Source organism: Ammospiza nelsoni, chromosome 4 (genome assembly GCF_027579445.1).
Source record: "Ammospiza nelsoni isolate bAmmNel1 chromosome 4, bAmmNel1.pri, whole genome shotgun sequence".
Taxonomy (NCBI): Eukaryota; Metazoa; Chordata; class Aves; order Passeriformes; family Passerellidae; genus Ammospiza; species Ammospiza nelsoni.
Window position 1 is genome coordinate 58351227 of NC_080636.1, and position 12877 is coordinate 58364103.

General features: G+C 41.5%; 1 protein-coding gene across 2 annotated transcripts in view; it reads left to right on the forward strand.

Moving 5' to 3' along the window:
* Positions 1-12877, forward strand: part of POLR2B (RNA polymerase II subunit B) — a 16693-nt gene continuing 3816 nt past the window's right edge. Inside the window, exons 1-19 of one of the 2 annotated variants that reach the window (XM_059469992.1) lie at positions 1-109; positions 301-373; positions 1190-1340; positions 2865-2977; positions 3205-3424; positions 4374-4532; positions 5598-5762; positions 6262-6458; positions 7160-7279; positions 7635-7821; positions 8518-8661; positions 8889-9028; positions 9147-9258; positions 9727-9881; positions 10124-10322; positions 10437-10605; positions 11068-11164; positions 12200-12294; positions 12546-12796. In XM_059469992.1, the coding sequence (XP_059325975.1) occupies positions 91-109; positions 301-373; positions 1190-1340; positions 2865-2977; positions 3205-3424; positions 4374-4532; positions 5598-5762; positions 6262-6458; positions 7160-7279; positions 7635-7821; positions 8518-8661; positions 8889-9028; positions 9147-9258; positions 9727-9881; positions 10124-10322; positions 10437-10605; positions 11068-11164; positions 12200-12294; positions 12546-12796 (2766 nt within the window). In that variant the 5' untranslated portion in view covers positions 1-90. The other variant, XM_059469993.1, reaches the window with a different exon arrangement.

Here is a 12877-nt window from a genome sequence, read left to right on the forward strand (position 1 = left end):
GCCACCGCCGCCGCCGCTGGCCCGCGCTGCCCCGCGCTCCGTCTCGCCCCTCGCTCCGCTGCCGCCGCCGCGGCCCCGCCAGCCGCCACCATGTACGACGCGGACGAAGGTGAGGGGTTTTCCTTTTCTTTCTCCTCACCTTTTCCTGCCGCCCGTCCCGATCAAGGATGGCGCTGTGCGCGCCGGGGCCCGCGGGAGCCGGGAGGGATGCGGCGGCCTCTCCCGATGTACCGGAGGGACCCTGAGCCGGTCCCACCACGGCGGTGATCGGGGCCTAACTCATATTGTGCTTCCCCGCAGATATGCAATATGATGAAGACGACGATGAAATCACGCCCGACCTGTGGCAGGAGGCCTGCTGGATTGTTATCAGGTGAGCTGCTGGGCTGGCTGGCCTTGTCCCTTCAGCGCGGGTGCTCTCGGCCTGGCAGGTGACACCCAGCTTGTGCTGGGAGCTGCAGGCTTGGCCACCCTAAACCCTGTGCTGCGGCACGCTCAGGGCTTTTAGGAGAAACAAAGGGTTATGGGCACGGATTAAGAAGCTCTGCTGACCCCCAGCACACACTTTTTTCAGTGAAGAAAGGGATGGTTTTGGTTCCATATCAACCACTTAGTTTTGCTCTCTAATCTCACTGCTGATGCTGGCGTTAGGAAATCAGTATTGGGTGCTGGTGTTTTCTCCTGAGCATCCAGGATCTGTGTGGCTGGCACAGAGGGGATCCAAGCTAAAAGTTCTCAGTACTATTACTTGGGTTTGGGGGCATGCTTTTAGTTTACTGCCCCTTGGAAAATTAGTTAAGGCAAAGTAATTTACAGGTGTTGTTGGAAACTTGAGCTGGAGCCGCTTTCAGCAAGTTTGTCATCACGTTTGTCTTCCAGTTTAAGGGAAATTTGAGGCCCTCGCCGTGCATGCAGTCGTGGCTCAGCCAAGAGGTGGCAGCAAGTCTGTCACTCCCAAGTGTCTGTGTCCTCAGGCAGGGAGGGAATTGTTAAACGTTTGTGAGGAGCATCTGTGTTTGAAACCCATGCCTTGGGTTAAGTGAATGTGTTTGATTCTGCACTATATTTCATGGCTTTTGTAATTTTGGTAATAATGTACCTTAAGTTTGTTGATGTGCAAAGTACATTAATTAAGTTAAGATTAGTACATTAATTAAGATTTCTTGTTAACCTGCTCTTTTTTTTTTAGCTCCTATTTTGATGAAAAGGGTTTAGTCAGGCAGCAATTGGATTCCTTTGATGAGTTTATTCAGATGTCTGTGCAGAGAATTGTTGAAGATGCTCCACCAATTGATTTGCAAGCTGAAGCCCAGCATGCCTCAGGAGAAGTGGAAGAGCCAGTAAGTGGAGAACCTTGACAGAGATCATGTGTTTTTACAATTCTAAGTCATTTTTCATTTGTTTCATTTGTTTTATTCAACTCCTGTCCTGTTTGAGTTGAGAAGTGACCAAGAACAAGTGGCTGCTGCAGCTCATCTTGTCAGTTCCTCTGCAAAACTGCATGGACAGAGATTCAGTAGAGCAGGCCAAGCAGCCAAGAGCAAGCTGTGTTTTGGTGAGATTTTGGTTTTTCAGCAGCTTTACCATGGCAAGGCTTATGGCTGAAAACCTCTCTCAGCTTTGACTCGAGTTAGGCTCAAGTTAGGTCCAAGTTTTCAAAGTCTGCTGTTGTTAATTTTTTTCCCCTGGCGCCATGTTCCAAAGAGGGCAGATTGTCTCAATTCTGCACCCCATGAAGGCTCCTCTGCAATGAGTGTGCACCTTCTGCAGTGGCTCTGGTGCTTTCACCTGTGTCCCTTTTGTAGTTTGATCCCTGTTCCATAAGTGCAAATGGTGATGAGCCATTGCCTTGCTGTCAGTCCTACCTTGATATTTTCCTCTAGGGATTTAAAGGAACTTTAGGACACCAGAGCATTGTATTTGTTTTATGGTTTTCCTGTTCCTTTGCATTTTTTGCAGGCAAAAAAACTATCCTGTAGAGAATAAATGAGATGTCTTTTGGTTTCTTTGGTAGGCAAACAGTTCATAAACATTTAGCTCACTAATTCTTAGTATTTCTTGTTATTCTGTGTATATTGTGGCAGAATTCTCTACTTGTGCAGTTTTGCAGCTGATGTTTGTGCTGTGCCTGGTCGTTGTTCAGATCACAAGCATTATTTGTGCTGGGCTTCTTTTTGCCCAAAAGCTATTATTTTACTTTCTCAAATCACAAAGCTTAGTGTCTTATTCTCACTTATTAAATGCAGGTTTTTAGGAATAAGTATAGAGATGAGAAAAAAGAAAACTTGCTTTTTCCTTCAGAGTCACTTGCCAGGCAATCTCTCACCACATTTCAGGATGCGGGACTAATTTAAGGAAAATGTGTGTATTGGGAAAATCTTGGGTTTTTTTGTTTCTGTCTCCCTCTGCTTCTCAGTCTCAAATTTTGAAGGCAGTTTAGAGCACACGAGAGGGTTTAGCAACCATTCTCCGAGATAAGAATGGTGGTAAATGTATTCTCCTTAAGATAGCTTTCATGAGAACTTGGAAAACAGAACTAAATGTGGCTGTTGCTGCAAATCCAAGAAAAGGTGTTTCTTCACATAAGGACTGAGATTTTTTTTTTTACTTACAAAACATTTGTCAACAAGGGTCTTCCACCTCCTGTTGTAGGAAGCTTTTGAGCATTTTAGAAATCAGATTGTTTTCCAAGAGCTCAAGTCTTCCTTTGCTTACTTGTCCTATAGAATCTTCCTAGGAATGGTGTTACCCAACTTGCTGTATTTTCATTTATTGGTAGTGGCTGTTCTTCTGCAGTAGCAGTTCTGGTTGCTGATAGAAGAGGTGTTTCTTTCATTACAAGTAAATGTATTTTTGTTTTCCAGCCCCGGTATCTGTTGAAGTTTGAACAAATCTATCTCTCCAAGCCTACCCATTGGGAAAGAGATGGAGCACCCTCACCTATGATGCCAAATGAAGCCAGGCTGAGAAACCTCACGTAAGAGCCAACTCTGTGGTGGATAAACACAAGGAAGAACTGCCTCTGCCTTATTGTTTCATGGCCTTTTGCATAAGAATTGCTGCTTTGTTTAAACTTCCATGTCTAGTTGTTAAATGCAGATAGTGATTTGGTAATAATGCTTAATACACCAGTGAGTGCATTACTCAGGGTTGTGCAGAAAGGTAGTAACTGACAGGTGACACAGGGCTGTTTTTATTCTGTAGGTATTCTGCCCCCTTGTATGTGGATATAACTAAAACAGTTATTAAAGAAGGGGAGGACCAGTTGCAGACCCAGCATCAGAAAACCTTTATAGGAAAGATTCCTATCATGCTGCGTTCCACGTACTGTTTGCTGAATGGCTTAACTGACCGTGATCTCTGTGAGCTGAACGAGTGCCCACTGGATCCTGGGGGCTACTTCATCATCAATGGCTCAGAAAAGGTAAGGGATGCACCTTGCACAGCCATCTGTACAGACACTGGAAGTTCTGTCCCTTGTTCCCATGTGTTTTGCCAGGAGCATAAACACTCTTATTCCAGCGTACCAGAGATACTGTGGGAGCTCCTGATCTTGCAGAAAGATGAGCTTTTAGTCATCTGTTAGGGTTTTCTCAAGCCACCTTTTCTTCTTTGAGGCACACTTCCCATCTTCAATTCTTCCTTCTTTGGTTTTGTGAACTGCTTTGCCTTTTGTGAACTGTTTGCCACTAAGTGCTCTAGGTATTTTTATTTGCTTTTCCAGTATTGCAGAGCAGCATGCATTCTGAAATGAGGCAATTCCTCACTCAGTGTGTCTTCCAGCTTGTTCATAGCTGTACTTTTGCTGATGATTTTGCTGTATTTTTGATGCATTTTGTTTTAAGACTAAGTTCTTGCCTCCAGTACTGTGGAAGCAGCTTCAGAAAATCATATCCACACCCTGTTAGTTCCTCACCTGTGAAACTGACAGTATTTTCTAACTGATAATCTGGGTAAACACAGCAAAGTAACTAGAATTTTATATTTCTTTTTGGGAGAAAAGAATTCTGGCTTTGATTGTTGAGCTGGCATTTGAATTTGCCTGTGTAGTGCATTGGCCTTGGAAAAAGTGAATTGCTTTCTTTATCATTGTGCAAAATGCACAATGATAAAGAAAGCACAGCACAGCCAGCATGTGTGGTAAGTAACAAAAGACAACAGAGTTCCCTGAGTCTCTTGTTTGGACTATTTCTTCTTAACTAGCTTATATTATGTTTAAATCTGTATTTTTAAAATACAATTGACTTCATGCTGTGCAGTGCTGTTAAAGTTGTGGCACCTAAAGGAATAGTAGAAACAGTGAGTGTTTCTGTATATTGCTTTCAGTATTCTCTTTTGTCAGTTACTTACTGGTGCTCTTGTTTCTCACACAGGTTCTGATTGCTCAGGAGAAGATGGCTACAAACACAGTGTATGTGTTTGCAAAGAAAGATTCAAAATATGCCTACACAGGAGAGTGTAGGTCTTGTCTGGAAAATTCCTCTCGACCAACAAGTACTATATGGGTCAGCATGCTGGCCAGAGGTGGACAGGTATGGCTAGGTGGTAACAACACCAGAGACTGATTTAGGAGCTTTGTTACTGCCCTGTCTCTTTGTGTCATTTGCTTTTGGGATTTTGAGAAGAAATTTCTTCTGAAATTGACAGAGTTGTAAATAAGATAAAAGCAAATGAAAATTTGTTTGTCGTAGGTTATGCTTGTCTCTATGATAAATAATTTGAGGATTGAAATGAAGACTCAATTCGTGGCAGGTTTTAGGGCAAGGCTAAAAACAATTTTTAAATTACTAGACATGAGTTTTTAGAAGATTCAGACAAGCTGTGTCCTGTTTTTTCATGAAGAATAAGTAGAAGAGCAGGGACCCTCTCTTTGCTGATGGCCAAGCCAGTGTTGAGATGTATTTTGCAGACCACATATTAATTCATATTTAATATTTAATTGTGCCATCTGTGAGGGGATATAAGTGCTACTTGTAACTTCAAAAGTTAAATGACAATACTCATTTAGTATTGCCCTCATTTAGAATTGATATTTTGAAGTTTTCCAAGAGCAATTTAAATAGAAGCTTTACAGTATTCTCACTCCTGATGACTGGGGCACTCCTAATTTCCTATGCATCCCACAGCATTTCCTTCTGGAGAAGGGGAGCAGCTACTTGAATAATCACTTGCACAGTGGGTTAGAAAAGCTGAGTTTAAGCCTGACAGAAGGAACACTGAAGGTAGATAGGATTGCTCTTTGCACTGAGGGAGAGGAATTATGCATATGGATGAATGAGTAGTATTTATATTCCTTTGTATCAGCAAAAACCTTACAAGTTTTCACAAGCTTTAAAGCTTGAAATGTTTTTAAAATAAAAACTCATTGCTGGAGTAAGGTTGCAGAGTAGCTCCTTAGCTGGCCTGCTGAAAAGCCATGCTTTCCTGTGGGGCTTGAATAAATATGCTTGTGTTGTATCATCCAAATCCAGAGAGAGACTTTTACTTAAAGGCAGGATGATTTTAGAGACTTTCACTGAAAGGCAGGATGATTTTAGAGACTTTCACTGAAAGGCAAGATGATTTAAGGCTCAGCCCTGCTCTCCCCATCTTTGCAGGGTGCAAAGAAGAGCGCCATCGGTCAGCGCATTGTAGCAACTCTGCCGTACATCAAACAAGAGGTGCCCATCATCATTGTCTTCCGTGCACTCGGCTTTGTGTCCGACAGGGACATTCTGGAGCACATCATCTATGATTTTGAAGACCCAGAAATGATGGAAATGGTAATATATATGAAATTATTTCCTGTTCTCATGTTTGGAGGGTGTCAGTGCAGGCAGTCATCGCTTGAAGTGTTCGTTTTCCTGTTGTAATTTATTTATTATTTTTGTGCCTTCTCTATTAGAAATGTTGAAAGTTCTGTGCCTGAATCTATTGTAATGAGTATACATTAAGGGGACAGAGCACAGTGGAATTTTTTTAGAGTTAATATGTACTTGGAGAGTTAGGGTCTTCTGCTGTTGTTGACTTTAACTGTAAAATCTTGATTATACCTGAAATAGCATTAGACCTAGAATGAACTCAAATGAGAACTATTTTCTGAAGTTTAAACTAGTTTTTGTGTTCTTCCTACATTTTTCATTGCTGTTTTCTAGTGCCAGAAAGACCTGGATCAATAATTAGCAGATCCTGAAAAGAATCATTAACAAACTACTGTGTAGTTTCCTTCAGCCCCAACAGGCACTGGTTGCTACAGGATTTTGTTGTATTTTTCTGCCTTAGGTCAAACCATCTCTGGATGAAGCATTTGTCATTCAGGAGCAAAATGTTGCCCTAAACTTCATTGGCTCAAGAGGTGCCAAGCCAGGTGTCACCAAAGAAAAGAGAATCAAGTATGCCAAAGAAGTCTTGCAGAAAGAAATGCTCCCACATGTTGGTGTCAGTGACTTCTGTGAAACCAAAAAGGCCTATTTTCTAGGGTATGTCACAACTCTGTCTCACAGCTGCAAATGGATACTTTTTACTCATGTATATGATTGGAAGAATGCCTTGAATGGAAATTTGTTTTAACCTGAGTCTTCTGGGTACTCTGTGATAAACCTTGGGGCACTGGTATATTTTTCAGGCTGAGAAAATGCAAATTTTGATAAACTAGGATAAAGATGAGCCTCAAACACATTTTGGATCTTAAGTTAAATATGATGATAGTGCTAAATGACTTTTTGATATCCAGTTGCATGGATAACATGGATAAGTAAGATTTAGATAAGTATTGATAAGTGATTGTAATGTAAAGCACTCTTTAAAACCAGTAGCACATTGTCTTGATCACTGCTTACTGATATACAGATGAACTGTAGCATCAGGAGGTTTGTGATTTTATACCCTATTGCATGTGCTTAAACAGAGCCCATATTACAGTTCAGGGCAGATATTTAGCAGAAGAGGCATGACCATCATGATGCAAATATTTTCTTCTCCCTGTCTTTAGCCTGAACTTTCTGTGGATCATCCACCTCTAAGGATGTGCTGAAGAGGTTTATTTTAGGGCAGTGGTATGCTAAAGATCTAGAATGGACTGCTTTTAGGAAAGAGTTCACTGACTTGTCTATGAGAACATGTAATCTTTGTTGTGAATGTCTGCTGTCAGTTTAAAACATGAACTTTCTGATTTGTTTAGGTATATGGTTCATAGACTGTTGCTGGCAGCACTGGGAAGAAGAGAGCTGGATGACAGAGATCATTATGGCAACAAAAGACTGGATCTTGCTGGGCCACTCTTGGCTTTCCTGTTCAGAGGGTAACTAAAACATTTCCTTTCATGGTAGAGGCATTGCCAACTCTGTGCTTCTAAGTCAGACTCATTCTATTGTCAGAGAGCCAGTCTTGAGCAACACAGCTTCTGTCTAATTATGACTTTTTCATGGAGTGGTTGAGTTTGCTATAACAGTAGGTGGCTAGCATTAACTTTTTTTGAAGCATATTTTGTGCATATTTACAAACAGTTGCATTTGCTTTATTCCCCTTTGCCATCTCGCTCTGGTTACAAATTGCTTCTTTTCAGGAGGCCAGTGACATTTTTTTCAAATAGCCCTGAGCAGGCTGAACTGCACATGCTCTGTTTAATCAGATTGCTCGGTGTCTTTCTTCTACAGAATGTTCAAGAATTTGCTGAAGGAAGTGAGAATATATGCACAGAAGTTCATTGACAGAGGGAAAGATTTCAACTTGGAGTTGGCAATTAAAACAAGAATTATTTCGGACGGTTTGAAATATTCATTGGCAACTGGAAACTGGGGTGACCAGAAGAAAGCTCATCAGGCCAGAGCAGGAGTATCTCAGGTACAGTAAGAGCTTTGTCAGGTTTACAGTTCTTATGGTAAAAGAACTGTAAACCTGACAAAAGAACTTGTTCTCATGCAAGAGTTTAACATTGCTTAGCAGCCATGCATGTTGTATGTTAAACAGAAATATTTTTAAAGGAAATTTCCTTAGGTGACACAGATAAAGATCCAAACAGTTGGATCTTCACAGGTCTTTGATTTTTTTGGTCATGGTTTGCTTGCTTTGGCTGTTGCACTCACTGCTAAGGAGTTGGTGTATAACTCTTGTAAAGATTTTTTTGTTTGATCATACACTTTTGTGTAAATTCTTAGTCCCAGGGAATCATTCAGGAGGATGGATTTCTTTCCTTTAGTTACTTCCAGTGCTTCACAGGCAGTTAAAAAAACTTGAGTGACACCTTATAATATAAAAGTTCTCTATTCCATGGCAAATGATGAGGAGCACCGACTTGATTAGCCCAGGGTCTTGCTGTGGTTAAAGCATGCTCTGGGAACTTCTGCCACTACTACACTAGTTGGGAGCTTGACATTCTAGGGGTAGTGTGAGATTAGTGGTGAGCTAAAAAGTGTAGCTAACAAAAATCAGAGCTGTCTTAGTTCTTTTTAAGCACATCATTTCTAGAGGGCATTGATCCTTTGTGCTAGGGTGTCAACTTAACAAGGTGTGACTGACTGAACTCCCTCCTGTGTGCAGGTGTTGAACCGCCTGACTTTCGCATCCACCCTTTCCCACCTGAGACGCCTGAATTCTCCGATTGGGAGAGATGGAAAACTGGCCAAGCCCCGGCAGCTGCACAACACCCTGTGGGGAATGGTTTGCCCTGCTGAGACCCCTGAGGTAATGAAAACAGGGTTTGTGTACTAACTGCCTCTCCCTCACGGCCATTTTGTAGCCATGGCACTTGTGATGATCCCTTGCACTTTTTTTAATAATGCTGACACAAATATTTAACTTTATTGCTAACTTGGTGGTTGGAACCTTGTTTTGTGTCTGGTTCCTTGAGAAGTTAAGTTGAAATTCTTGAATCTTCTTGATTTGAAAATGCAACTTTGTGTTTCTACTAGGGTCATGCAGTAGGACTTGTGAAGAACTTAGCCCTGATGGCTTACATTTCTGTGGGCTCTCAGCCATCCCCAATTCTGGAGTTCTTGGAAGAGTGGAGTATGGAAAACCTAGAAGAAATATCTCCAGCAGCAATAGCTGAGTACGTAGTAAAACCCTTTAAACAGACTTAAGCTTTATCCTGCACAACACTTCAAGGGTTTGAGGGTTATTTGGTGGGTCGGAATATTTTTAATTATTATTTGTGTTTCCCCTTTTAGTGCTACCAAGATATTTGTTAATGGCTGCTGGGTAGGAATACACAAAGATCCGGAGCAGCTGATGAATACCCTAAGGAAGCTTCGTCGTCAGATGGACATCATTGTGTCAGAGGTAAAAATCTTTCCACCTAGAGTTTGGGTGTCCTTTTGGGCAAGAGAGGATAATGCCTTGATACTACTTTGCAAGTTTCAAGTAGCATTATTTGCAAGTCTCTTCCTGAATATACTTCCTGTTGGGTTTGTTTTGTGGGTGTTTTGGGGAGGTTTTTGTATTTGGTGTATTTGATGTTTTTATTATTATTACTATATCCTTGATTATGTATGGTTTGTTGCTTGGTTGTGGGGCTGGTTTTTATAGGGGGGGTTGTTTGTTTCTAAAGAGGATCCAGTTGAAAGACAGAACAGCTGAAAATAATCTTCTGAAACACTCATGTTTGTAGGAGTGTTACTCTTTTTTCTGTGCTTCTGATAGTGCCTGGAAAGTCTTTGCTTTAGGGAATTTGGTTATCCTGTTTTGTGTTCTGTAGTTCTGATTCCAAGCTGACACTTTGCACTCATGGGGTGCTGCTGTCTTGCCCAGGTGTCGATGATCAGAGATATTCGTGAGCGAGAAATCCGCATCTACACTGATGCAGGCAGAATTTGTCGGCCCCTTTTGATTGTGGAGAAACAGAAGTTGCTGCTGAAGAAAAGGCACATTGACCAACTGAAGGAACGAGAGTATAACAATTACAGGTGAGGGACATTCTTGAAATTCAACTGAAGGTGTCATTTTCCATCTTGGAAGGTGCCACATTCAGGTTGGAGACAGGAATGTTTAAAACTTTGTGCAGCACAAAGATGCTTTCTCTGCCTGGTAGTTTAATCAGTTTTTTTAATCACACTGAGGCAGTGGTAGTAATAATAAGAGAAGTCCTTGTTCCTGTCACTGCTGAAGAGACCCATTTTAGGTGTTAATGGAGTTATTGGTTGTTCAGTTGGCAGGATCTTGTGGCCAGTGGTGTAGTAGAGTACATTGACACCCTGGAAGAAGAGACTGTGATGCTGGCAATGACTCCAGATGACTTGCAAGAGAAAGGTGTGGCATATTGTTCAACATACACACACTGTGAGATTCACCCATCCATGATCCTGGGAGTGTGTGCATCTATCATCCCTTTCCCTGATCACAACCAGGTCAGTGCCCCTCTGTTGACATCCTGCTTTTAAAGCTGCTAGAAAACCCACAGGTGTGTGTGTGTGTAAGGAACTTTATGTCCATAATTAATGGTCTTCCCTGTGTCTGTTCAGTCTCCCAGGAACACATACCAGTCTGCTATGGGTAAGCAGGCTATGGGAGTCTACATCACCAACTTCCATGTCCGTATGGATACGCTGGCACATGTGCTCTATTATCCCCAGAAGCCCCTGGTAACAACACGCTCCATGGAGTACTTGAGGTTCAGAGAGCTGCCAGCAGGTGTGTTGTCAGTTCATGTTCATGGGACAGAAATACTGCTCTTCTGCTTTGTTTCAAACATGTCACAAATAGTGTGTGTAGAGTACCTGAACATTTAGCAAATTCGTGCATTTATAGTTTAAGCGTTAGCTTGTAGCTGGACAACTAGACTGCAGAAAATTTGTTGGTAGTGTTGCAGCTGAAACTACTAGTACCCAAAAAACCCTGCTAAAATCTAACTCAAAAAATGCATTTTCTATATTGATGTTTGATAGGTTTTTCACAAGGGGTCACTCTTGACTCCCTTTTGTACCCAGAGTTGAATTTGCTGATACTGCATGTTTCTGTGTGTGGGATGTAGAGATTTTATCTGAGAAAGGGCAGAACAGCTTGACTGTAGAGAGTACAGCCTGCTTTGAGTTAAAATAGTGTCTGTCTGGACATGTGTGCATTCTTTCAAAATATTTTCTCTGCATATTGTAGGTATCAACTCGATTGTAGCCATTGCATCATACACAGGCTATAACCAGGAAGACTCTGTCATTATGAACCGTTCTGCTGTTGACAGAGGCTTTTTCAGGTAAGACTATAAATTTTTTAACTGCTTGGAGTTTAAAGAAGAAGCTATACTGACTTGTCCAGAGGCTCAAGAAAAGTTCATTTTATGCTGGAAGATGCCATTCTCTGAATCTTTCCACTTGAGAAGCATTTTAATTTTTTTTTTTTTTTATGGGGATAGAGGGAGCAACACAGTGAAAATAATGAATGTGTATCTTAGCAAAACACCATGAAAACTCACTGCCCACTTTGTCTTCTTGATCTTCCATTTTGATCTTTATTCTATTTAGGGTCCTTTGTATCACAGTTTAATGAAAAAACATTTGGACTCTTCCCTGGTGTATTTTCATATTAAGTCTTGCCAGTTACCAGAACAATGTTCCAGCATTTTAGCATAGTCTTGTCTTTATTAGTGAGACAGTTGCTACCAGTTAGGATTGGAATGTTCCTCTCCTTAGAAGGAACTGCTGTTGGCACAGCTGGTGGCTGATGTGACTTCATGCATTATAGTATCTGAAAGCACTTTGGTGTGCTGGCAACCGAGGCAGCAAACAAAAAGCCTTAAAGCACCAGAAAGAACCTTATATTAAATTGCAAGTTTTTCACTGCAGCTCAGTTGTACTGAGTGTAGCACTGCAAGGTAGCAGTAGAAGTGTGAAAAGGTTTGCAAAATTGCATGCATAAGGAGGAAAGTAATATGAGAATGATATGCTGAAGATGTGAATAATCATTAGGAGTAATAACTACTTCTGTGGTGTCAAGCAGATACAAAAATATTTGCAGTTCACAAAAAATTAACCTGTTATCTTAGGTACTTAGGCAGTATCTTCAAAGTGGGCATCATAATGCTCTCTGAAACTTCTCTGGGTAGTGGGTTTGTTTTTGTTTTGCCCTCAGTGAAGGTCAGATTAACGGGAAATCAGAGGAAAGGTTGTGCAGCATGTGCTCATTATTTGGATTTGGTTGTCATTAGAACAGTAGCTATAACAGGTGAAAATGAGATATGGTGGGAAATGGTGCTGGCTTCACTGGAGAAGACTTTATAATTTCATTTCAGGTCTGTGTTCTATCGCTCATACAAAGAGCAGGAGTCTAAGAAAGGGTATGACCAAGAGGAAGTTTTTGAGAAGCCCACACGTGAAACTTGCCAAGGTAAGGTAAAGGAGAGGTTTTAAATTAAGGGCAAGGTAGTGTTGAAATGATTCAGCCTTCATTTTGGGATATATTAATACAGACATTTCTGAATTTTATAGAAATTACTGTATCAGTTGAGATACTTACATTAGATGTTTTAGCAGTTGTCTGAAGCTGCAAGCAGACTTGTTGAATTACTGCAGAACATCAAGAGTCAGTATGTTGAAAAATCTGTGAGCCTACTTTAATGGTTCCTTCTTCCCCCCAAGGTATGAGACACGCAATCTATGACAAACTTGATGATGATGGTTTGATAGCCCCTGGGGTACGTGTGTCTGGGGATGATGTCATCATTGGCAAAACAGTCACACTGCCAGAAAACGAGGATGAGCTGGAAAGCACCAACAGGCGCTTCACCAAGCGAGACTGCAGCACCTTCCTGCGGACCAGCGAGACCGGCATTGTAGATCAGGTCATGGTGACCCTGAACCAGGAAGGGTACAAGTTCTGCAAGATCAGGGTGAGCACTGACATCTGTGCTTTCTGCTGTAATCATCTTTGGTCTATATGTAAGTTACCAACTGCATGTTTTCCTGTGGCT